Below are 27,687 nucleotides of genomic sequence, written 5' to 3'. Positions count from 1 at the left end.
TGATATACTAATCAGGGGTCTGCCCAATGGTTCCCCGCCCTCAATGTCTCGCTCTGAACCTCTGTTTCTTTCTCTCCCACTGGTTCTCGGTCGTTGAGCAGCGCTTCCGCACTCTCAGCGCGTTTAACAGGGCAGATCTGAGGAAACAACAGAGCGTTAATTTATAGGGCTAACAATCTCCCAAGACGTGCCTCTCAGCCATTCAGAGAGGGGGAAAGTCCACACACCCACTTTCCCACCTCCCCGTGTCACTGCCATGACTCACAGACGGTTGTTGGACGACTGCCGCCCTCTTCCTGCAGCCCATGAACACTCCAGCAGAGTCAGCACAGATCTCTCTCTGTTACATATACATTCAAGGTGCAATCCAAGAGACCGATGTTTAGATAGAATGTGTCAGTCTGTGCCTTTGTTGGTTTAAATTCAGCATTGAAGCATTTATTTTGTCGTTATTGTTTAGCATCTCACAAAGTGAAAATGGCTGTTCCAATAGGATATATTGGAGGTCTATTGCCTTTAGGTTCCCAGATCGATGCAAAGTCCTCTTATTTGGTAGCTGTTCGGACCCAACGTATAGTAATCCTTTGAGATCCACATCACTATACATACAGTAAAAAGTAAGGCCACCTCGCAATCAACGCAGGCCATATCTGTAGTGAAGCCACCCCAAATATATCAAACCATTGTTAAATTACGTCTCTAACAAGACCAAGATGCTTTAAAATGCCAACCACTGAAATCCAACGTGATGTAACTCATTTGCACTTTTAATTTAGAAAACAAAAAATAACATACAATAAACAATAGGGGTCCCTGAGTGGATCACCTGGTAAAAGTATGGCCACGTGGTGTGCAGGGTGGGTCATACAGTAAAGGGAGTGCTGCTTTGCGTCCTGCTGTGTAAAGTCACTGGTCTTCTCTGTGGATTCCGGAGGGAGAGTTGCATTGGCTCTGGTGCTCCCACGGGTTAGTAAAACTGGCATGGATTGTTTCTTCTCATCGTGCTGCAGTGGACTCTACTTGCCAGGCATCTGGTGAGCTGATTAAGGCCATATTTTGTTCTTCCCTTTCTGGCCTTAATAGTAATAATTCACTGCATATAAATCCATTCATTAACAATATGTAACTATCCCAACTCGTCCCGTTTAGCCAGCCTTGTATTATCACTTGGTATTTCAAAGGGTTTTATTCCAGAAAACTCAGATTTATCTGCCTTTGTTTTCCATTCACTGGCACCGAGTCTCATTGCGGTAATGATTATTTTAAATACATCAAATCCACTCTAAATGGATTCCCACAGCTCTGGATAAAAAGGTGCCAGTTGGCCTGTCTTTCACTTGCAGGGCATTACAAGGTTACTCCATTGAGGCTTTTACAAAGTGGTGTACGCTGGCTGGCAGACAAGGGGTTAATCCTTCAGGACGAGCTGTTGTCTTTCTCGGCGAATACTTTAATTGGTGTTTGGAGCAAGCTCGACCCCTCCCCCGTCATCACCCAAAGAAATGGGTCTAAACACAGTTTAATTGCAGCTTGGGAATCAAAGGCCTTTTCCAGTTTGTTTTAGGTGGTGTTGATGTGAAGGATTTAATAAAACATGGCTTTCTAGACCCATAAACAAATCAAATGCCCCCCCAGTTTATAATTAGAGATCCCAGGCTGTTGTTGTTTTGGCAGCTTGTTGAGACAGCCTCACTGCTCGTGGTATTGAAAGAGAGGACTGTAATCCCCAAGTGTTAATGAAGACACCAAGGTGAGCATGGAGCTGGGGAGGGACTCTGCTGCAGTGCAAGAGGGATTCAAGTCCTGCCAGCAGTTCCTGGTGTCATAGTTTCTTAAAATATAGCTGTTATCATTTGTAGTTACAGTATCGCCTCTATTGAGTGTGTGTGTGTAGATTGATGAAAGGGAGAGTAATGAGTTTCAGGCGACAAACCTAGCTTTTGTTTTCTTACCTCTTTTTGTTTTCTTGATGTTTTTTTACTTTGACTGTTTTCCCTGCCACAATGCTGTGAACTCACTTTCTGTGTTACAGGTAATAGGACCGCACCTGTGCCTTGTACTGCCCTGGTACTGTCAGAAACGTATGTGGGCTCAGGTTACTTGTAGCACAGGATGTTAATGGAGAAACCAAGTGCTATTGTTTCATATTCATCTACGTGGCCTTCATACTAAAATGCAATTTACACCAAACAAGCACACTAATTAAATAAGCCTTGTTTTGTAACATTTACAGCTGCAGTGATTTTTAAAATTTTAAATGAAGTGATATCTAGGAATTAAATTTTTGTGTAAATCTGGACAAATGGCTTCAAAGTAAAAATAAAAATAAAAAAATAAAGTAAAATACTCACAGCAAAGGAAAAAGGGACTTGTAAGAATGTTGGTATGCTAATAATACGTAAGAAAACGTTGGTAAGTACACCACTAAATTTCATCATCAAACTGAAATTAAAGTGGTTTATTCAACTGACTGAGGGTAATCTAGAGCTGCTACTGCATTTTTTAACATGTGTAGGGCAGTTCTGTGTTAATAACCATTGTGTTAAAATGTATTCTGGTATTTATAATTACTGTTGGAGCCGCTGCTATGTTTTTACCATATGTAGGGGTGTTTTGTTAATTTAGTTTGCCACTTAGTTGATTAAAGTTAATTTATTATTATCATTTATTAAAACACACTTCCCTATTGCTTTCCTTTTTTTCTGTTTATTTCATATGTTGATGCATGTCCATCATGACAAGTAATAAATATATTTGTATTTATTGATTCATATCATGATTGTCTTGGCATATTGTGTCTGGTGGACAACTCCTGTACTCATATTTGTGTTTGAAAGGTTTTAAAACTGTCCTGTACATGGGAAAATGGTATATTTAACTTACTATTCAGATTGTAACTGTAGCAAAAACACAGATTTAAACATCCTGGAAAACCTGGATTAACGTGCTGTAGTGCTTGTTTTTATTTTATTTTAAACAAAATGCATTTGTGCAGCTTGCTTAGTCATTCAGGCTTGAGAAAAACAAAACCGAAAAAAACTTTATTTAAACTAAAACGTACCTAGTAAAATGATCTGTATTTGCTTTGAAATCTGCTTTGCATTTCCTTTGCAAATTGCTGGACTTTTTTCTTGGATGTTTTCGTTCAATTGAAAGTGTAACACATTTCTGTTTCCCAGTTCTTACTATTTCAGTAGGCTAACTGCGCTTTTTAAAGCTGGTTTCTGGTTGCGATATAGGCATTGTTGAGTGAGTGCACATACTTCCAGCTAAAAGTGAAGTGTTGGGTTGACCGGTCAGTTTGTAAGTTTGGTGTGTGTAAATGTGAGGTTCTGCTGAATATTTTTCAAATATTTAGGCTCCTACAATTACACCAGGAGAATCTTTATCAAGAGGGATGCTAACCCAAGTTGCATCTCTTAGAAATTCTTTCACACTTCACAATGCAAACGGCTTTAGGAGGCCAGTGAGATTGTCAGATTAAATTGTGTTATACATCAGGTGTTGAGAGAGACCTAGCGTAGAATAGCTTTTTAATTTTTTCAACGCTACAGAGTTTTTTGTGTTTTTTTTGCCAGATATCATTTTTTTCTTTCTTGCGTTTTTTCAAATCCAACATTTCATCTCATGTCCACTTCTTAGAACCGGCGAAGCAAAGGAATGCCTTAAATCCATGCATATCACCTCGGTAACAGACATCCCACTTAGGCTGTAGGCCAATTGTTTCTTCAGTTCTTCTAAAGCATTTCTTTCAATTGGTACCTGTAGATGTTCTTAGATTGTGTAAAGCATATTCTACCTTCACCAGCTATATAGCTCAGCCTGAGCATGGTGCAGGAACGCTGATGGGTTAGTCCTGTTCTCATTAGTTGGAAAGCATTGATGCAACAGGTTAAAATGTAAAAAATAAATAAAGTGGATTACGGGTGATGATTTGTAGTTCTTCTATTTTAAACATTTTTTGGTATTAAATTGGTTACTTGGGCTTTTAAATAGTAGTAGTAATAATAATAATAATAATAATAATAATAATAATAATAATAATTCCTTACACACAATTTGCTATTGCTTTTCATGTATATGTTGATTATAACTCGTTTTAACTGAGACAGTCCAAGATCACACTGAATTAATGGTATTGGTTGTAAAATAACAAAAAGCTCAGTGTATAAGACTTAGAATGGTATTTGATATGCTTTCAAAAAACACATTTCTTGAAGGGAAATTGTTTTACAGTTCTCAGATCAATGCAATCTCTAAAGTGCAATTGCAATAATTTAAAAAATATATCAATGATTAAGAGCTGGTAAGAAACAGTCGTATGTGAAGCTGCAGGCAAGTGAGCTAACCTCAGGGGATCAATCAGTCTAGAGCTGCATGAACAGAGCACTGTGCTAAGGAGTCCTGGTGCTGCTTCTGATGAACATGCTTCTCATCTGCTCCAAGCATCTTCACTGAACTGCTTGTGATGAACATGCTTCTCATCTGCTCCAAGCATCTTCACTGAACTGCTTGTGATGAACATGCTTCTCATCTGCTCCAAGCATCTTCACTGAACTGCTTGTGATGAACATGCTTCTCATCTGCTCCAAGCATCTTCACTGAACTGCTTGTGATGAACATGCTTCTCATCTGCTCCAAGCATCTTCACTGAACTGCTTGTGATGAACATGCTTCTCATCTGCTCCAAGCATCTTCACTGCTGCTTGTGATGAACATGCTTCTCATCTGCTCCAAGCATCTTCACTGAACTGCTTGTGATGAACATGCTTCTCATCTGCTCCAAGCATCTTCACTGAACTGCTTGTGATGAACATGCTTCTCATCTGCTCCAAGCATCTTCACTGAACTGCTTGTGATGAACATGCTTCTCATCTGCTCCAAGCATCTTCACTGCTTGTGAAACTGCTTGTGATCTTCACTGAACATGCTTCTCATCTGCTCCAAGCATCTTCACTGAACTGCTTGTGATGTTCTACTTTATTAGAACCGGTTATTTAATTAAATCCAGTCAATCTTGTGTACATAGTCCTTGTATTAAAATTAAGATTCCATTTCATAAAGGTCATCTTTAGTGAGGAAAAATAGATGTATCTTACAAATGCAGATGGAGCTTATACCTGAAGGAAACTATCTGTTTGGAAACCCAGATGTGCTTTTTTTTTTTTTTATTACCAGCTTCCTGAATAGACCAGATCAACAAAACCACTGCCTGTCAACCCCTTTTAACTGGGAGAACAACCTCAAACTCTATTAAAATCATTTACTGCCTTTGGTGATCATAATATTTCCAGATATGTATATATATATATCTATATATATATATATAATAATATATATATATATATATATATATATATATATATATATATATATATATATATATATATTACCACATCGTATGATTTTTTTATGATCATCTATAAGTCTCAGATACACAGAGGATTTAAGTCTGCTTAAAAAGTACAGTGCTTTTAAAGACTGCCTGTCTAAGCAACCTGCTCAGTTTATTAATCAGTATATATAAAAACACACTATAAAATGTCATTGCATCTGCCCCCAAATGCAAGAACCTTAAATAAATCTGAGCGCATAGAAAAAAAGCAACACAATGAATCTACTTTTAAAACCCAGATACCACACCAGTCATATAAACATGCACTGCTAAATCCCTTACCATGGGTACAGAGCCAGATTTGCTTGAAAGCCTGGCTTTTACATTACAAAAAAAATAAAACATATATAAAATAAGGGTGTGGAGGGTTTGATATATGCAGCATGTTAACTCTCCATAAACATTGCTTTAACCTTGCATAGCCTTTACTTTGCTAATGGGATACGTACCAAACATGCTATATAAAATGTACTATGAATATGATTTTTGTTTCTTTTTTCCCCCCTGAAATTACCTCTATAAAACTGGGATCACGTTTCTTGGTAACTTCTATAATATGTTGATGTAAGTGGAGCACCGAATTGGGAAGGGGGGGGGGGGGGTGGATTAAGTGGACAATGCCTCCTCCCTTACTCTGTCTGTCCGTTGTTTCACATTACAGCTAACATGTGTTTCTCGAATACCTTATTACATTTCAAATGCCCCCTGCTGGCTTGCCACCTTGAAGTGATATTTTGGAAAGTGTGTGGAGTATATAAATCAATCCCTTGAGAGGGCTCTAGGATTAAATAAGTTGGATCTAGTTTCCTGGACCCCCATTCCCCCTCACCTTTGTTCTGCCAGGTGATTCAGGATTTTACATTCTTGAGATGTTATTTGATAAATAGGATCTGGGTATTCAGTGTTGATTTTAGAGGAAATGTTTACTAGAGTACTAGCAATAGATAATCACATATAAAAATAAACAATGCCATGCTCCTGAAGATCTCTTTGAAGTTCTCAGGCTTTGCCAGGCTTGGAAGCTTATCATAGAAAATCATTTTAACCAGTGCTGCTGCAGAAATGTATTAAAAATGTATGTAGAGCTTCGTAGCCTTCCTGGTGCTTTGATAGAACGGACGGTTAGCTCTTGTTTCTTCTTTGTTGATTGGTATTTTTCAGAAATTGACTTGATTTAAAAAAAAAAAAGTTTATTGGAATTTATCAATGCACAGACCCAGAGCCTAATGACAACAAAATCTCTGGATACGCCTATAGAAGTTTACCACAGTTCATTTGCATGCTCGTTTTGCAGCTTTCCAATGCCTTTCTCATGGTATACTTTACATTTACCTTAGCTTACCATGTATAATATGCTTTACCAAACCTCTCTGGGCTTTACGATGCTTACCTAGGCTTTACCATACTTTCACTTTGCACTGCTTGGCTTTTAATAAGGAAAACTTGTCAAATGACAAAGGGCTGTAATTACAAAACAGCCTATCACTATCAAACAGCCATGTCCAGTCGTAAAATACATTTTTTATTGCAATATTTTACTTGTGATGCATTATTAGTGTCGGATCTAAATTCTGAAGAGTAGAACTGCAGTATAACTGAACTTATAAACTCAGCAGTAGGATCGCTGCATGGGAGAGGCTTTTAAGGATGGAAAACCACCATCATATGAAATTCTAATACTGTCAGAATCTTGCCATTAAGCAGAGTTAACAGTTCAAATCTATTCTGTGTGTTTGCCAAGAGCTTTAGGGTATGGTACAGTATGTGTCTCCTTTTGGCTGGCCAAGTGATTTTTCTCTATGGTCCCATCTCCTACAGTGCACATTGTCGTGGCTACAGGTGGCTAAAGGCTAAATAAATAGCTATTCACACTGACTAGCTGGCCAGGTATTTTTGTTAAGTGGCTATAGCTAGCACAATAATAATCCCAATCCCAAATCTGTGTTACACTTTAATTCACTATATGAGTCTGAAACGTGCAGTCTTTAAACGAATGGCAAAGGTGATACCTCATATTGCATTAGGTTAAAGAAATTTCTGTTCTTTACTCTCAGGAAGTCTGTCGCTGTTTTACACCCTAGGTCATTTTGCCTGTGTCTTTAGTGTCAAAGCATGCTACTGGCTGTGGTTGGTTAATAAGAGAAGCTGGTTAATGTCAGGAAAGAAGGCCCTAAGGGATGTGGACAATTTCACTCTGCAGGTTAAATGACCAAGGAATAAAATAAGAAGACACATTTTGTGTAACATGTTTTTTTTTTTTTTCAAAACTGCACATTTGAGACCTATGTAGTGAATGGAAGCGCACAACAGGTCAGATTTGATGTTGTCATTTGGGGGTGGAGACCACACCAAGCCCTGTGGTGTAAGACCCAAAACTCATTTCAAAACTGAGAAAGACTTCTAGTGGAAACATGTCAAAGGATTTTTATATGTTTCTGTTAGTATTACTTTTGGAAATTATTTAGCACAAGCTATTGTGAGCATCAGAATCTGGAGGTGCCTGTCCATTGTCTTTAACACTTTAACCTAAAGACCCGCTTTTCTTATTGTTATAAAAAAAAAAAATATGGAGGCAGCAGTGTGCCTGTCTGTGTGTCGCGCTGTTCCATGTAAGGTAGATGTAGGTTGCTTTCATGATACAGATGGCTGTAATATGTATTCACAGCAGGGGGTGTTTGTTGCTGACATGCTTGCAAAGAATGAACTTGAAGAATACCACACTTGGCACTGTTCCTTTTTCTTTATTGTAACAACAGACACACTGCATCATTTAACTAATGTTCCCAGAGATTTACAGATGTGATGAATGAACTATAGTTTTCAGTCTGGCAGGGAGGTTGGGTGCCTGATTGTGTCCTTGTTTGGTAAATGCAGTGTTTTTGCCTCGACTTGCTCATAGTGTGCGTCTGATCTAATTCAACTACAAATGGCTCTTGGGTGAATTATTCTCTTTTAAAAAGGCATCATTAATAAAGAATTGCACATTAATATTCCGTGCTCCCCTTAACCCTATGAAAGAAAAAAAAAGGCTTCAAACCACAAGCTTGAGTGAACTTGCCAAAATAAGACACCAGGATTAATACAATTATAATCATTCTTCACACTGCTGTGGGGGAAGAAAAAAAAAAACATTCACCAAAAAGCAGTGAAAGGCACCAAATGTACAACAAGATTCCCCAAAAAGAACAGTATGCCCATGGAGACAGTCCATCAAAGAGCAAACAGACAAACCCAGGGCTTGAAGGAATGAACTAGGTTGAAGGTACTGAAGTTAGCCTACAAGAAGGAAGAATTAGAGGGGGACTTGATTTAGGAAAATTCAGTCTTTAAAAACAAGTTCACCAGGTTAATCCTGCCAATATGCAAAGCTCAGCACAGAAACTAGGACCAGGTGACATGGTTGGAAATTAAGTGTAGACAGACTTAGGACAGAAAGTTGGAGACAGACTTTTCATACACAGAGAGTAGCAAGGGTATGGAATGGGTTACCTAGCCTTGTTGTTCATACTGAATCGTTGGGATCCTTTAAGACCCGACCTTGACAAAGTTTTGAGATCAACCAGCTACGAGGAACCCAACATGAACAGGTGGGTTTAAAGGCCACCTTTAGTTTTTAAATGTTCTTATTCTAATGGTCTTATGTAAGATCACAGGTCAGGGTTTGATAATATATCACTCAAGAATGTATTTGTTTTGAGCCAGCTTGGATTCTTTGTTGAAACACAGGGATGGAAATAAGACTCCCCTTGCATAGCAGTTTGATCCATTCCTGATTTTACTTTGACTTTATTAAGACACACCTGAGCCTGTTACCTTTACACGGTTTCTAATCAAGCATGTTCTGCTATGCAATAGGAGTTTTATTACCATCTCTGAAACTTAATAAAACCTATTTCAGAGGCTTTGCCACCTAATGTGAAAACTTTAGATTTACTCTGTGTGTCTAATCAGCTGCATTTAACTGTGCTTGACAGAGTGGGGCAGACACTGGGAGCACAATAAGGACTCACAGTAGACATCTTATTTCTAACTTGCTCGTGGTGAATCAGAAAGACCTGTATTGATCTAGTACTGTAAGTCTTTGACCCACTGCATCCTTATTGAAGGATTGTGCCAATCATCCGGGTCCTATATGACTGACATCTGACTTAGCATCCGTCAACTCAGTCAGGCACAGATTTCTGTACCTGATCAGGTACAAGCAGTAAATAGAAAGTTATCACATTAAGTGGCAAAGCCTATGAAACATATCGCACATTTAACAGGTTTGATAATATTTCAATGAAGAAAACCAAGTCAAAACAGACACTTTCTTCTAAAACAAGTGAGTGTTGATAATGGTTCTACCACCACCAGTGGCAATTAGTGATGTAGCAAAGTCCATATGGCTAGTTTGTCTTCATCGTAGAGAAACACCAGACTCCAATTACACAGGGACACACGACACCCCCTGCCTGGCGGATGGTACCCTTTTAATTTTGTTTTAAAAAAATAATTTAATTAAATCCACTGTAACAGCAGTTGTGCTAATTGGCCAACTGGCTTCTCAAGAAGGAAAATGTAATGGAATAGCCATGCTGTTTTGAGTTTGACCATTAGGGTTGAAACGAAGGTTACTGCGTGGTTACTTTGCCCTGTGCTGCTCTGTATAACGCATGCGCTGGTATTATTTGAATTGGCAACCGCGGTTTGCAATTAGGAAACCTTGACGTCAATTAAGCAGGAATCGCTAGCAAAGCAACCCCCTGGCTTACAGGCTGCAGGGAAGGAGATCAGAGGAAACTGTATCTGCCGAAGACGCTGGAAAGCAGTAAGAGGTCATAGTACACGCACCACACCCTGGAACGCGTGCCTGGCTCCATGGAGCTTTACAACTTATCTGATCTGACTCCCAGCCAGGTATCAGCATTTAAAGTCTAAATACACAGTTTTATTTTGGATGCAGTCACTTTTCAAAGGAGAAAAATGCACTTGTGCTTGAATGCTGTAGTACGGCAAATTAGCTGGGACTTAAAATGCTGCATTTTTTTAAATAGGAACCCTGAATTCCTTGCACGAGAGAATTTGTTTTTCAGTATGTTGGTGCTGTGACAAGACACTGATGCAAAAAAGGTGTTGCAAATTTAGAACTCTGTTACAAAATTGTGATATATATATATATATATATATATATGTTTTAACACTTTAACACTTATCTCAGCCCTGACTGGAGGGCATTACCATATGTCTTGAAGACACTGAGAAATATTTTGTCGAAACATTTTTCATTTAATTTATTAAGTTTCCTTTTGTATTTTTTAATTTACTTTTTATTGTTATTTTAAACATTTTAAATAATAGATGTATTTACCAATGTTTTGCTTCCTTTTGGTTGTAAAGCTAGACATTCTATCTGAATATTCTCCAGTCACCTACCATGTGGTAGTTCCACGCATTGCAGCTTCTTGATTGGTGGATGGGTTTTCTAAACTGTCTTACATAATCTTGTCTTGCTTTCTGCTATACAGAGCAATGCTTATAAAACAGCATTATAGCAACCTGGTAAAACTAGATCAACAGTGAAAAAAAAAAAGATTGCTGACATTTTCAGTATTACCACATACCACATAATTATTTAATGAGCTATTCAAACTGATTTTTCTGTTAAATGTCGTAAAAGCAGACTATGATGTTCCTGGTTATCCCCCCGCACATGGCACACTCTAAACCTGGCTGATTATGGATTCTTAGAAATTCTCATTCCATTTTCTTTTGTTTCTGACGTGAGCTGCCCGTGATAAACTGCTGTAGTGTCATACATTCTCTGTGCTGTATGGTTTCTGTTTAAAACACACACAAACTTGCCCAGTTTGCACATAGCTGTAACCTTAAACCCTAACTAGGTAGATGTTTGGTTGAAAACTGCACCTGCAAAACATGCAGGATGTGAGAGACTGGTTGAAAGGCAGGAGAGGGTGCATGCAGGAGCTGAGAGTAGGTGAAAGACAGGATGCTGCATGCAGGAGCTGAGCGCTGGTGAAAGGCAGGAGAGGGTGCATGCAGAAGCTGAGATTGGGTGAAAGGCAGGAGAGGGTGCATGCAGAAGCTGAGATTGGGTGAAAGGCAGGAGAGGGTGCATGCAGAAGCTGAGATTGGGTGAAAGGCAGGAGAGGGTGCATGCAGAAGCTGAGACTGGTTGAAAGGCAGGAGAGGGTGCCTTTGTATCATGCAGTGCTGGCAGCCTTTTTTGCAATAGCCTGTATCCAGTTATTTCAATGAATAAAACAGCAACACGCAAGAGGAATGTCCGTGCAGTTACATCAAGTCTCAAGCCAGAAACAAGCATATCGTAACAGGTATGCGGTTTCATCAAATTACACTGCCTAGCCAGATCTTAGGACACTGGGTCCCTTGATTACTATGGAAGGCTGAACAAATGCTGTAGTTTACTTGAGCATCGTAAGGGATCAAGTGCACCCAACAATGCTCTGCTTGTACCCTGGTGACAATGGCTACTTTCAGGGTGCTAATGCACCCACCCAGTGCACCAAACATCTTCCATGGCCATTGCCATCCCCAGGTTTCAGTCCAGTTGACCATGGCACATTTGTCCTCATGGTCCTCTGCCGAGCTGTCTGCACCAGTTGAAATATTAATGAAAGAATAGATTAACATCACTGGAGACACCTTCCAGAACCTCGTGGAGGCTTTCATTGTTGGTTCTCAAGATATAGCAAAGGATTACTTAACTTTCAGGAAGGTTGTTGAAGTTTCACCTCCTAGGTCATTTCTCCTTGGCGGTGTCTTTGGGGTCAAAGCATGTCAGTGAAATGGGGGAAGCAACAGGTTGATTCATGACAGGAAAGAAGTCACTGCAACTGTTTCATGCACTTTATCAGAAAATATACAGCGCAACTAAAAATAATAAAATTTGACAAACGTTTCCATGATAATTCAGTATGGTACACAAATGACCATATTTTAATGTCTGTATTCAGATATGCCTGTTTAAATAAAATGAATAAACCCCTAAGCACTGCAGTTTGCAGTATTGTAGTGCAGTGCTGTAGGGTTTGAACAGGGTTTTGACAAAGCGATATCCCAGACACCCATACAGTTTAGTCTTGCAGCTCCTCTGCAGGACAACCGTTCTATAGACCAGGTCCCCAACATAGCATGCTGGGGGATTGGCATCACTTTGTCCAGGTAGCCCGAGGCAGGATGTGAGGCCATGTGTATTCTCCTGCTCAACAGCTGTGTAATAATGAGCACCAGGCAGTGCTGTCACGATCTATTGCCATGCCAACCAGCCTGTTTCTGTTCATCACATATCAGAGGTGTGAATTACATCGCTAAAGCCCTGAGGTTCCGTTGTGGCTCAATAAACAAACCACAGGGGACTGACACAACAGGGTAAGATTTAATGTATTTGAATTCATTTAACTGGCTCTGAATAGGGGATTTATGAATGACCTTAGGTGGTGTTTTCATTTGTTGGTATTATTAGAACAATCCTAAAATCTAATCAATTACCTTCATTTTATTGTTGTAATTTTATATCAGAAAGTCCAGAATTCTTATATAATAGACCTAGTATATTATCCAAGAAGTGGTAGAGGTCTGTAAGCTATAACCTTATTTGGTCACAATGTGATCTAATTTTTAGCACATTTCAGTACTTGTGCCTGAGGAAGCTCTAGGGGATTTCAGCTGAGACAGTAAATAAGCAGCACTGCCAGTGCTGTTCAGTGTTTTGTTGTTGTGGGAATGGGTTGAATATCTGTGGAAAGCTACATTCCGTTTAGATTCAAAGTAGGGAGTACAAGTGAGTTTAGGACAGCAGGATGCACGAAAGGGGACCAGGCTGCTGAAGAACAGCACTGTACCTCTGTGAAGACTATGAACAAATACTCCCAGAACAGCACTATACCTCTGTGAAGACTATGAACAAGTACTCCCAGAACAGCACTATACCTCTGTGAAGACTATGAACAAGTACTCCCAGAACAGCACTATACCTCTGTGAAGACTATGAACAAGTACTCCCAGAACAGCACTATACCTCTGTGAAGACTATGAACAAGTACTCCCAGAACAGCACTATACCTCTGTGAAGACTATGAACAAGTACTCCGAGAACAGCACTATACCTCTGTGAAGACTAGGAACAAGTACTCCGAGAACAGCACTATACCTCTGTGAAGACTATGAACAAGTACTCCCAGAACAGCACTATACCTCTGTGAAGACTAGGAACAAGTACTCCCAGAACAGCACTATACCTCTGTGAAGACTAGGAACAAGTACTCCCAGAACAGCACTATACCTCTGTTAAGACTAGGAACAAGTACTCCCAGGTTTAAAGTCCCAAAAGAAAGTTATTCATTTGTATTTTACTTCAAAGTCTCATCTGTTAATTGGAAATCGAATCCATACGATTCCTAAAGCTGCAAAGTAACAACGTGCAACCAAGTGATCTTCACGGAACTCTTAAGACAACTGTGCTGTACATTCCGATCTGTGTGTATAATTAAAAGTTCAGTATACTGAGAAGGGCTTTGATGTTTCAGCACTGTTTGTCAGTGTCTGACAGTGCTGTGCTATACGCTTGTTCCCTGTAATAAAAGGAAACCGAGCATCATGGAGGAAACCATTTCTGGATGGTTCACCTCATATTGTCTTTTGATCCTTCACTGGGGCTGTAAGTTTGATTATAATACAGTACACAGGATCAGAAGAAGAATGTTTCTGTGTGCAAGACGGCAGATCCAATCGACTGTGATAAAGAGCTGAATGTAGGCTGGTTCTTTCTCATGGAAAAATGCACAGAGTTAAATCTACCTCAGCACACACATCTATTTTTTTATTTTTTTTATTTTGTGATCTTCAGTAAAACACTTGATCAGGTGCCCTATTTCGAGCCTCAGTTACACAGTGATATTGCTACAATAAAGCTCTTACATTCATATTTGTTTTGTAATGCATATATTACTATATACAGTGCCTATAGAAAGTCTACACCCCCTTGAACTTTTTTCACGTTTTGTTGTGTCAGTGCCTCAGAGTTTCATGTGTTTAAATGAGGATTTTTTTGTGGGGAAAAAAAGTATTTATTGAGAAAGACATTATATATTAAAAACTTCAAACAGGATTCAAGGTGGGCCTTCTTAAGTAATGGCTTCCTTCTTGCCACCCTACCATATAGGCCAAATTTGTGGAGTGCTTGGAATATTGTTGTCACATGCACAGTTTGACCAGTCTTTGCAATAAAAGTCTGTAGCTCTTGCAAAGTTGACATTGGCCTCTTGGTAGACGCTGATCAGTCTCTTTCTTGCTCAGTCATCTAGTTTGAAGGGACAGCCTGATCTATGCAGGGTCTTGGTGTGCAATACACCTTTGACTTCTTAATAATCGTCATGACCGGGATATTCAAGGCCTTTGATATTTTTTTATATCCATCCCCTGATCTGTGCCTTTCAACACCTTTGTCCCAGAGTTCTTTATGAAAGCACCTTGGTGCTCATGGATGAGTATTTGCTTTGAAATGCACTACCCAGAAGAGGGAACCTACAGGAACTGCTGAATTTATCCTGAATTCATGTGAATCACTACAATTTAACACAGGTGGAGGCCACTTAACTTGGTTTGTGATTTTGACGGCGATTGGTTACACCTGAGCTAATTTAGGATTGCTATTATAAGGGGGTGGACACTTATCCAACCAAGCTGTTTCAGTTTTTATTTTTAATTAATTTTCTACAAATTATTGTTTTCACTTGGAAGTTGTGAGGTAGGATGTGTAGATAAATGAAAAAAAAACAACTATTTAATGCATTTTAAATCCAGGCTATAAGGCAACAAAAGGTGAACAATTTTGAAAGGGGGTGTAGACTTTCTATAGGCACTGCATAATGCACATGCATGCATGCTTTCATTTTGAAGGCTTTTGTGACAAGTCTACACGTTATCATCTGGCTGATAATTGAAATTGGTTGTTTGTTGCGGCACTAGTATTCAGTAGTGCAGCAAACACTGGTTGAAGTGCATTCGCTGACAGAAACGACCCTGTTCATATTTGTTCCTATAACAGTTTTATATGACTGTATCAAAATATATCATGCAAAGGAATCCAATGCATAAAAGACATTTAAAATAAAATTAAAAAAACATTCTAGCGTACAGTAGTCTTTCTGTCTTTTATTTAATAGATACATTGATGGGGTACCAGGTTTATGTATGTATTTATTTATTAATTTTATTATAGCATGGTATGAATTTGTACATTTGTTTTCCAGCTGATTCAAAGTTATAGAGTGTTTGAATATTCATTTAAATTTTGAAAGAAAATGTGAATATAAAAATCCCAGCCCTGGTGTTAAGCGCCAACCATTCCCACTCCAGTGCACCAGGTTATAAGGCTGCCTGTCTGCTGGGTGTGGGATTCTCCTCCTCTTTGCAACAAGGAAAATATTCCCCACACTGCACCCCTTGCTGCCTGGAACTCTTGTTAGGCGTCCTCTTCCAGCCGGTGGCTATTAAAGTCATGATGAGATTAATGTTAATTCATCCTTGTATTCCTGCATAAGTTGTTTTCGCTGAAGCTCTCCCAGTGTGTACTGTATGCAGACTAGCTGGGGCTAGCCATTCAAATTATTAGCTACGGTGTTTCATTTCAAAAGGAGAGAAATCCAAACAGAGGAGATCAACCATCACATTTATATTAATCTGGCCTATTGGGAAAAAAATGCAACAGAAGAATGAAGACATCAGCACAGCAGTAAATAGTCTCTTTCAGTAATCAGACTGCTAATGCTTTGTTATCCCTGATGAAAGGAGGTGCTCGTAAATCCGTCTTGCGTGCCTTGCGATTCCTGATATATCTGCTTATCCATTTGTGGTGAAACTTGCTGAAGACATTCCTTAGTAAAGGTACTGGGGCACAGTTACCTACTAGGGACCTACTTTTTATGGATCTTAGGAACCACTCTCCTAATATGATGCAACTTTGCATGAACATTTGTTGCTAGAAATTAGATGACCCACTGATCTATACTACTGACAGTTTATTGTCTGAATTATTGAAGGCTTTATCGTAGCAACTACTTGTCTGGTTTAGATTAAACTTTATATTCGCATTAGTTGTTCACAAGATGTTATTCCACATCTAGATAGATAGATACAAATGTATATTACAAATAAACATCATTTTAATTAAAACAGCAGTAGAAGAAGTCTGTAAAGTCAAAATGTGTTCTTACTGTTCAATGGGAGGAGATGTCCAGACAATATTGTTTTATTGCCATGTTCTCAAAATCCCCTTTTAAGGTCTGTGAAGTACATCTTGATACTACAACAGCATAAATCATTGACTAAATAAACAGCAGTCATCACAGATCATTGTGAACACCTCCTGGAGTCACACAGCGTTGAGTTGACTCAGCCGAGACACGGGTCTGCAGTGAGTATGGCGGGTCGGGAAAGTTCACTGTCCCACACTGTTCAGATTTACAGCCAGTTTGTTCCTGGCTTGCCCTCTTTCCTTCTTGAAGCCGTCAATCATCTCTGCCCAGTAGAGAGCAGCTGTGCTAAGTGCACCGTTCCAATACCTCTTTTTCTTATCACGTTAAACTATTCTTTTTTTTTTTTAATCAGTTATTAATCGCCATGACTTTTATTATGAAGCAATTTGTCAGTCAGTTAATCACCATGAGTACATACTGTATTTTGAGTTTTTAACTCTCAAGTTTTTGGGATTTCGAGTTTTGGTTTACGATGTGTGCATTTGACGTTCAAATCCAAATCTAAAAGTTCAAAACACAATTAATTGATAAAGTGAAATATTTAATTGAGGCTTGATAAAAGTTTAAGATTTTTCAGTTAGGAGCTTTCGCATTTTGGATTTAAACGTCGACAGTACTCCATTTTGCCCTTCTCTGTGTTGACTAATGTGACTGGGCTATTTTAATAAAATTCCACGCTAATTGTTTTAATCATGTTCCAAAACTCTTCTGAACCAGGAGCTCAATTTCTGTTTACATCACTCTGATTTACTTTTGGATTATGGCCCCCTTTATAAAGATTGTTATCAGATCCTCACCATGATTAACATCCTGAGGAAGTTAGCGGTCAGACAGCTCTTGTATTCAGCCTGTCTTGTTTTTTATTGGTTCTTTTTTTTAACAGTGGCAAAAGAATGCAGGACTGTAGGGCAGAGATCAAGACACTCAGGGCTTGAGCATGGTAATTCTACAGGAGTTCCTTCTGATGTGGTGGCTGGGCTACTGAATACCAAAGGGTTACTGCAGTACAGCAAGTGAAGTAATGCATAGCAAAGGTTATAGGAAACATGGGGAAGCACAGGCAGGCAGGCATGATAAATTACTGGAAGCGAATATAAGGCGTTCTCAAACCCATGGTAAAAATGGGCAAAAGCATTGCACAGTGACCCTTTATACTGCAGAACAGGTTAAAGAAGGGATCTACCTAATTCGCGATTTCTCAAAAAATGGGAAATTGAGGGGTCACCGCGAAATTCACCTCTTTAGGGGCCATTGCATTCTGGACTAGTATGGAGAGAGAGAAAAAAAATTTAATGAACTACTGCACACCGCAAGCAACACAAACTGCGTATTTTAATTCTGTATATATATTTTATTCCTTTTCCTGTGTTAACATTTTAATTTACTGTTCACATGACAACGAGCCCATCAGTGTGTCTGTACTGGCTTTTCTGTGACCTGTACTATACAGTAGAAGATGGTACAAAGTCAGTGTTGCATTATTATTTAGATTTAGGTTGCCAAAATCAAATTTTCAGCATTGGAGGTAAAATACTAAAAATGGACAACAAAGCAAAAAAAGCAAAGTATATTTTGTCTGAGGATCGCGTGAAGAAATTTCCCAAAGAAACTTTACATACAGATTGCAATCTTGTAATGTGACTTTGGAGAAAATACAATTGATCGCTATTTAGCTTCAGAGTACCCATTAAACAAAAGGCTGCTAGTGAGGATGCTAAACAGAACATAAAACAACCAATGTCAGAAAACAAACTTGAAAGTCAGTGCTGACAAAAAGTATTCCTTTTCATTCCATATCCTACCCGGGAAAAATATGTAAATTCTCCATGATTTAAGTAGACCCTTAGTTATAAGGCATTACAGCAATGGCTCTCCTTTGCCCCATAATGCCATTACACAAGCACTGGTATTCTTGTTATAAGGCGGAACACAAATTCCATGGTCTCTTAGGTATGGCTTGTGACCATAATTTTGTAATTGGGGAGCACTGTATAAGCAAAATTACTGTGTAAATGTACCTGGGAAAACTGTTACAAGGTCGGCGTGCAAGTTAACAGCAAGCCAGTGCTGCTGTAGGTCACTTCTTATTGCCTACCAGCGCACATGTGGAAATGTGTGTCGTGTATCTGTGTCCAGGGATAGGCTTGTGTGATTCGATGTATGTGGGATTCATGTGTGAGAAGAAAGATTTAAAAAACACAACAGAGGGTCATTTTTATTTTTATTTTATTTGTAATGCATTGTTTGGTAAACTCATTGTACTGTATTAAAATAAATGGCTGCTCTATTTTTATAATCCAAGAAAACATTTAAAAAAATGGATCACTAAATGAGAGGAACATTATGTAATGTCTTGGTGTTTACAATGCACTGCATGCTAGAGCAAACATGTCTGAGTCTGCAGACACACTATAGTTAAATAAATTCACCTAAATAAACAACATCTCTCTTTCTCTCTCTCTCTCTCTCTCTCTTGCTTTCTTTCTACCTTCCAGACACAGAACCGGATGAAACTGATGGCTGATAACTACGAAGACGACCACCTGAAAAGCTCTCAGCATTCCGACCAGACCAACCACAAGACCTCCCCAGACCAGGTGAGGCTCTCTCAGTCTTTATTACCTCAGTCAGCCCAGCTTCCAGCCTGGGAAACTCACTCGAGTGCCTTACTTCCCAGCCACCTCTCCAAACCCATTCACTGTGCACTGAGGCAGCCTGGTGGATTGGCTATTGATTCCTGGGCAGAAGTAACGCTCCCTTTCTTTTTTACCTGACACCACTTACAAATACACCTGCAGGATTGAATGAGCTTTCATGAGATGCCAGAAACTGTGCTTCTAAAAAAGAGTCTTTATGAAGCATCACCAAACACAGTGTACATTTTAGAACGTTCCCTTGACTTGCTGTAGTCGACTCCTCTGTGTACATACTGTAACACAACCCATCTAAATCAACGGCTCCCAAAGTATTCTCCTCAGAACAGATTGGTCTGCATATCTGTGGAAGAGGCTGCAACAGTAACTCATGACAAGGTTGTAAAAGACCAGAGGTTTCACTAACACTTCAGAAGATTTTTCTAAGACACTGCATTAAAGAGTAAGTAGCGGCATTATGAAAAATACAGCGTTATACATCCACACATGTTGCTACAACTGTTGAAATAACGTACCTGCAATTTTTCTTTTCATTGTTAACATCCTGACAACATTTTACCAAAACTTTTCAAAATGTCCACTGTAGTGCACTGGGGCTTGAGAACTGTCTTCCTAAATAGTTTTGAAAAGAGCTTTGAAACAGACTTTAAAGTTATAAGTGTAAATAGTTGAAAGGATGTTGACAGTGAAATGAACAAGTACAGGTACGTTATTTAAACAGTTGTAGCATAATGCTGTAACTCTATATTTTTCGGAACCCCCATACTTACTCTTTAAGGTTTAGTACTGTAATTTTCTAAATATAATGCGTACACTTTGTATAGCTTGCGATGACATTGGGTACATTCCTTGTGTACTAACCTAACTCCATAGTATGTTGTATACCAAAGTCTTTCATGTGCTCCTCATATATAATGCAGCCTGTCCCTGAAATGTGCAAGATTTACATAATCTTAATTTCAGGACTATCATCTACAACCCTGTGTTGACTGTTCTATTCAAATTGTTAAGCCAGTAAAGTATTTGTTTCAAATGTGCATTGAATTATATAGATCCTGTGTCTCTCAATACACAACAGTGTATAGGAATCACAGACAAGAACTCCATAACAACAGACCAGAGACCTTCACACCACACAGGGAGAAACGCACAACTTCAGAAATTCAACGTGCATGATTCTAACAAACATTTCATTTTACGAATACCTGGCAGGAGCTTAATACGGTTCTTGTTTCCAAATTTGTGCCTGTTGGGTTACTTCTGAATTTCTCGATTTTACCAGAGGGCTGGAGTCACGTCATTTTTTCCTTTCTTTTTTCAAAATAAATGCAGGCAGTAGAATGAGCCATTCTTTCAGTTTTTAAGGTATTTTCCATCTGATCTAGTTCAAATTGGCAAACTCCTTAACACTTATTTTTAATGTTAAAATAATTCCATATACATAGGATGAAGTTAACTGCTTATCATTTGACTGCCTTTTGCATAATATTCTGCTTTAAAACAGTTTGTGAATGTTTTAAGCTGCAGTATCTCTTGACCATTCCCTATTTATACATCTTAAATGTGGTTTTTGGTTGTGTAATGAATATGCAGCAGGCTGGGTGAGGTTTGTAGTGCCTGTCAGCAACACAGTCTGCTTCCTTTTCAGAAAAGAACACTCCCAGAATAAAGCCAGTCTTCTAAGTGTTTTAACAGAGACTCACGGCTCCCTGAGTTGTTCACCTGGTAAAGGCATGGCCATGTGGTGTGCAGGGAACTATACAGTCAGGGGAGCGCAGGTTTGTGTCCTGGCTGTGCAAAGCTGATGATCTCCACTGGGATTTCACAAGGAGTGTTGCATTGGCTCTGATGCACCCACAGTTTATAGAGGTAAAAAACAGCAGGACTCCTCACCACACTGCAGTAGACTCTACTGGCCAGGCACCCATTGTGCTCAAGCAGACACCTGCAGGGCTGGCCTTCATCCTCCTCGGGCCAGTAGCAATCTGACATCTGCACTCAAGCTCCTGGGTGTGAGAGGCAATTGGCTTGGTTGTGGGATTGGAGGATGCCCACTGACATTCAGTTCTCCGGAGCTGTTGTGGGAATTTTCTGCAGTCAGGAGGCGTAATTGGACATTCTAAATTTAGCACAAATAGCGCCACACAAATTTCCATCGATCTTACAGATGAATATTGCTGATTAATCTTCTTGATAGGAATACTGCAGCTTCATTGATTCTTTCTTAATTACCTTTCTTAACATTACCTGTGTATAACACTAACCAACTCTTGTTTCAATCCCATGCTGCACTGGGCAAAACCTTGCCATCTCTCAACCAATAGGATGATGAGGAGGGCATTTGGGCATAGCCAATCAGATGCTCTCACAAGCAGCCATTTTGTTCCGAAGGGTGAGCACCTTTTTATAGAACAAAGCTTGCCAAAAACAAACTAATTTGTATTGATTTTTTTTTTTCCCACCAATCACTTGCATCTTTTTAAATTGTTGTTTAATTTCCGGAATTTGCTTATCGCAGCCATGGCATTGTGTTTGCTCCTTTCACCATTGAAATCCTGTTGTGATCAGAAGTTTGTGAACACCTCTTTTTTTATTGTTGCGTTTTGGACAAGGTTTGAAATCAAACTGCACATACAGTATATCCAACAGGCTTCACCTGTATTGAGAACACTTGTATTACTTTAATCAAAGTTAAGTCACGGCTCTATTAAAGAAGGTCACATGGATTACTTGTTGCTATTGACTTTTTATCAAAGAATAAAGTAAACAATCACCGTAAAATTGATGTTCAAAAATTGAGTTACACACAAACCTGGTAAGAAAAACACCCTATTGAGATAATACACCCACACAGAAATCAGAGAATTAATTTGAAATAGATGCTCAGATTGTGTGCTTAGCTGAATAAGAATCTTTACCCCACACAGTGAGTTTACAGAGCAGTTTTCAAAGCTGGGATTGCATATTGTGTATAAATGTCCTCATATAATCTCATTACTCCATGACACCATGGGCAAGGCAGGAATTAATTTACTTGATTTAGTCAAAAAACTAATTAAAACAGTTCAGCCAGTTTAAAGTCTCTAACCCTGGTCTCATAGTCAGCAATTCATATATACAGTTGTAGTCAAAAGTTTACATACCCCAATGGAAATGTATAATTTTTTTAAATTTCTTGAAAACAAATAATTATAGGAAAAATCTTTTGTAGCAAAATTTTTGCTTTTGTGGAGGAGGAAAAAAAGCTACAATTATTTATTTCAGGAATTTTTTTGCAAAACTCCATAAATGCTAATTCAAAAGTATTCATACTCTGAGAAGAAAAATTTAATTAATAACTAGTTGAGGCACCTTTAGCAACAACAGCCTCTTTTAAGCTATTTGGATATTTGCCAATGAGCATTTAGCATGATTCTTTAATGATTTTTGACAATTTTTCAACGCAAAATGTTTCCAATTCTCTTGTGCACAGCCTTCTTCAACTCATACCAAAGATTCTCAGTCAGATTTAGATCGGGACTTTGACTAGGTCATTCCAGAACCTTGATTTTATTTTTAACCATTCTGAAGTAGATTGTGGTGTGTGCTTTGGATCATTGTTGTGTTTGGAACATCCAGTTGCGCTTTAAACCAAGTTTTGTAGCAGAGGGTTTCAGGTGTTTGGCCAGTATCTTTTGGTATGCTATAGAATCTATTTTACCATGTATCAGGGCTGTCAGTTAAGCCTCAAAATAGCAATCGATTAATTTGGCACACAAAATATAATCGTTCTAGTAAATATTGATCATTGTACCACATGTTTTCGGTGCATTCCTCTCCCTGCAAAGTTATTATTTTAATATCATTGCAGTTAAGTAAAAGCTTGTGCACAACAATTGAATGTGAAGGGTTACACATTTGCAACAAGCCTAAAGCAAGTTTAATATACTACAGGAGTGTTACTAAAATATTTATTCCAAACAGATTACAGTACTTTGGAATGTAATCTACGTAAACTAGACACAAGTTTATGAAAACTGTTTTATTCAGGGATAGCTGCAGCATCACGCATTGCATCTTGTTAATACTGTACCACCTAACCTTCACTATCTGTGAAACACACAATGCTGAAATCCCTGCCTAAAACATAATAATAATAATAATAATAATAATAATAATAATAATAATAATAATAATAATAATAATAATAATACATTGATTTACTTACCACAACATGCATACTCACTAGCTGATCCTTTCTCCAAAATTGCGTTTACCATCACTATCGTTTGTTTATTTATTTATTTTTTAAATTTTATTGAATATTGTTCTCCAGAGAAGCCTACACTATGTACACTCAGTTTTCTTCAATGTGCACAATTTATTGCTAGGCTGTTTACCAGGAATACAAGCCTGTCGTCCTGATCTGGATTCAAGGTGGCGCACTTTTTTCTTTTTTTTTTTTTGTTCGTTTATACAGTCAATACACAGAGGGGCATACTTATAAAGCATTTTCAAAACTGATTCGCTGGTAGGATGGGACCAGCAAATCAGATGCTAGTTAACACGAGCAGGAGAAGAAGAGCACGCCCACTGCTTGTCTATGGCTGGGCAGGGCAGAATAACTGTAAATAGCAAGTGTTCGGTGCAGTTTTGTTGATAAACTTAAATAATGTTATTAACTATGCACATTACACAAATGTAATTATGGAATTGATTATCCAATATTTATATTGATGTATATAAGGAGGAATTGAATTGAATTGATTTTCGATTTAATCGTAGCAGCCCTACCATGTATTGGAATTAAACTTCCTGTGCCATTAGAGGAAAAACAGCCACATAGAAGGACATTACCACCTCCATGCCTGACAGTAGGCATGGTGTTCTTTTCTTTGTACACCTCACCAGACTTTCTCCAAACATATTGACTATCAGTGTGACTAAATAGCTCAGACTTTATTCATCACTCCACAAAACCTTTGACCAGAACTCATATCCATCATTCCAATGCCGTTTTGCAAACTTTAAGCGATTGTCCTTGTGACGTTTTCCTAAGAGTGGCTTTTTCCTTGGCCTGCAATTATGGAGACCTTCACCATTCAATACTCGACCCAATTCACTTTGAATATCTTTGGCAGTCAATCTTGGATTTTTATTAACCTTCCTCACAATTCTTCTAATTGTTCTTGGTGAAAAAACCTTCTTTCTTCCAGACCGATGAAGCGTTGTGATAGTACCATGAGTCTTGTACTTCTTGATAATATGTTGAAATTGGGATACTCAGGTGCTTGGAAATCTTCTTGTATCCTTCTCCAGCTTTATGACAGTAAATCATTTTCTGCCTAAGGTCTTCAAATAGCTCTTTACCTTTTCCCATATTGACTTATTCGTAATGACAGCAATCATCCTATGCCTAACCCTTTTATTGTCTCTAAGAATGTTCACCTACAATCCAGCATGTTTTAGACTTTTCTAGAATTATTTCTGCATTATCGTATTGAAATTTCAAACACCTTGTAGACAACACTATCATAGCATCAAAAGGTATGAATACTTTTGAATGAGCATTTTTGGAGTTTTGCAAAAAAATTGCTGAAATAAAGAATTGTAGACATCTATTTATTGTAACTTTTTTCCCTCATCCACAAAAGCAAAACTTTTGCTACAAAATATTTTTCAAGAAATTTACTGAAATTATACATTTCCATTCTGGTATGTAAACTTTTGACTACAACTGTATTTATGGAATGGTGTGCTGGATTTAAACTGGTAGTATGAAACCTTCCACCACCTTTTCTAAAAGGTCTAGTATCTGCCCAGAACTACACTATATCACAATGGTCAGGGCTAGGCAAAGGCAATGCAATTAAACTGTTTTATAAATCAAAACACACTATAATGCACAGGAAAACAGCAAATGAGTAGCCCAGTCACCCCACCTCAGACCAAGTACAAAATGTTTCCAGCTAATGTCAAAATGCATTAAAAAGACACTTAAAAATGATGCAGTTGTGACCACATCTGTGCTACACCTCCCAAACCCAAACCCAGACCCAGACCCCCTCCACCACACACACTCACACATACACATGTTTGTTTATAGTATTCATGAGGACTTATGAGGGCTATTGACTCACTATATTTTAAACTCCACACAGGGTGAAAGTCAACAACAAACAAAATGTTTGGGCTTTTAGTTTGTTTTAAAAAACAGTAATGACAGTTTAATATCTGTTTGAACACTACAAGGGCTTGGCCTGTGTCCTCGTAAGGTAGGTTTTGTCACACTTTCCTTCCTTGTGCAGACTTTTTTGACCCAGCAAGCATTATAAACCTACAAACACACACACACACACAGACACAAACACACACACACTCACACAGACACAAACACACTCAATCTATGTATGTGGAGGAGGGGAGGGTCACTGGGTATGATTGTGTTAGCTCTAGAGCTTCCACTGTACTGTCTGGGAAGGGCAGGATCAGACCCTGTAGAAATAGCTCAAACCCTCTATTACAGGAGGCTATATATTTCAATTATTACATAAACATAGTTTTTTGGTCCACGGTTGACCTAGAAGTAGGGAGGAATGGAGGTATCTGTTTAATGTCCTGTAAGGCTATGCCAGGGTTGGATTGCTGTTTGCAGGTTTCAGTGCTCCAAACCATCCCCGACCCCCCGCCTTTTAAAGTTCTTCAAATTAAAAATCCATCTGCCAAAAAAAAAAAAAATGAAGTAGTTTTTCCAGGTCCTCCCATAATAGAGAAAGAAGCACCATTGTTAGAATTTCTCTTTGGTACCACTTCCTTTTTATACAACCGTGTGTCCAGTGCCCTCCAGACTCATCCCACTGTAGGGAATCTTGGAAAATGACTCCCTGGCAGAAGAATATTAGGGAAGCTCATTTCAAAAAGACCCTTTAGGAAGAAGCATATCAGCACTTGATATATTAATTACCAGCTGTTCAAAGGTTAGAAAGCTGTGTTTAGGAGAGAAAAATTTGTGTAAATTATACATTTAGGTGGGTGTTTGAGTATGCAGGAAAGCACTACAAGAAGTTAATTATCACTGCAATGTATTAGTCTGTTTTGCTTTGAATTTCTCAATATGAAACCTCTTACAACCCAAACCTCTGAGGTAATTCACCTAAGTTCTTCCAGATCAACTGTTATGAGCAAGAATATTATATTTATTTTAATATTTAATAAAAAAGCATTATTCCAAATGATCCATTTTTTAGCTGCCAGAATGGAATTCAACCTCTGTGAATTGCCTAATTGCTTATTGTTGGTTTCCTCAAAGAATTCAATAATCCAACTCTAATAATACATCTTTGATTTCTTCCACCGTTTAAGTGACCTATTTTTTTTGGAAATCTAAGAATGAATACAAATCCATACAACCACCTCATAGAACAACGTGGTACTTGGCATATCGCTTGATATATTGTTTCTGTTCCACTCATCACATCCTGGTGTCTTTTTAAAACTCAAAAGTTTAAAACACCCAGTGGCCTCAAAAGAGTTCTCAAACATGTCTTTTCTCTAAGTACAGCTGGTCCACCACAGTGTAACTGTTAGCCTGTCCCCTTGGCAACACAAGTGTAGATGTAATCACTAAAAGATACCACAAAGAATAAATGTGGCTTTTCTTACATTCACTGTGGGCAGTGTTGCAGGCCAGGGCAGTTTAATGGTTACACTCTGCTGTACAAGAGGTCACATGGGTGCTTTTAACTTCTGAGTTTTGACAAAGTTCCCAGGATGTGATGACTAAAACAGAAAACAATATGCAAAGGGATTCTGAAGAAGAAGAATACATCAGTAAAGATAACTGTGACATTTCACACTCGCACCAGGTTTCTGTTTAAATTACAAATAAGACTGCTTATCACTTCAATTGCCTGAGATTGCTTTGCTGGTCGGCGGCCTTAATGCCTGCCAGGCCAATCCACTGCAGCAGCAATCACTAATAATCAATACAATTGGAAGGCGGACCAAATCGAAATGGACTGCGAATAAACTTTCAATTTTTTTTTAAAAATCTAATTACGAAAAAAGAATATATGATCAAACTGAAGAAGAGCCCAAAGTATATATAAATTTGTGTTTGTTTTCAAACCTTGCGTACTGGTCATTTTTGTGTTTGCATCCAAATATTTGTGTAAGACACTACCTTGTTTTTCTTTTGTTTTTTTTTATTTGATTCCTATATTAACTTTTTCTTTTTTGTTTAATTGTTGGTGGCACTTTAATCTCACTTTCAGCTTCTTAATCATCATCGTCATCATCATCATCATCATCATCACTGTTTGATTTTTTTTGCCTTTAATTATTCTTCCCTCCCAAGGCGATTATTTTACCTGTTGACAGC

General features: G+C 38.4%; 1 protein-coding gene across 10 annotated transcripts in view; it reads left to right on the top strand.

Annotated features, from left to right (window-relative positions):
* Window positions 1-27,687, top strand: part of LOC121318597 (ELKS/Rab6-interacting/CAST family member 1) — a 369,254-nt gene that overhangs the window by 287,467 nt on the left and 54,100 nt on the right. For 7 of the 10 annotated variants that reach the window (XM_041255448.1, XM_041255447.1, XM_041255446.1 and 4 more), the window contains one exon: window positions 19,170-19,271. In XM_041255448.1, the coding sequence (XP_041111382.1) occupies window positions 19,170-19,271 (102 nt within the window). Of the gene's footprint in view, window positions 1-19,169; window positions 19,272-21,652; window positions 21,721-27,687 lie in introns of all 10 variants that reach the window. The other 3 variants (XM_041255451.1, XM_041255450.1, XM_041255449.1) reach the window with 1 other exon arrangement.

This window comes from Polyodon spathula, chromosome 7 (assembly GCF_017654505.1).
Source record: "Polyodon spathula isolate WHYD16114869_AA chromosome 7, ASM1765450v1, whole genome shotgun sequence".
Classification (NCBI taxonomy): Eukaryota; Metazoa; Chordata; class Actinopteri; order Acipenseriformes; family Polyodontidae; genus Polyodon; species Polyodon spathula.
This window is presented reverse-complemented; position numbering and strand designations above follow the sequence as displayed.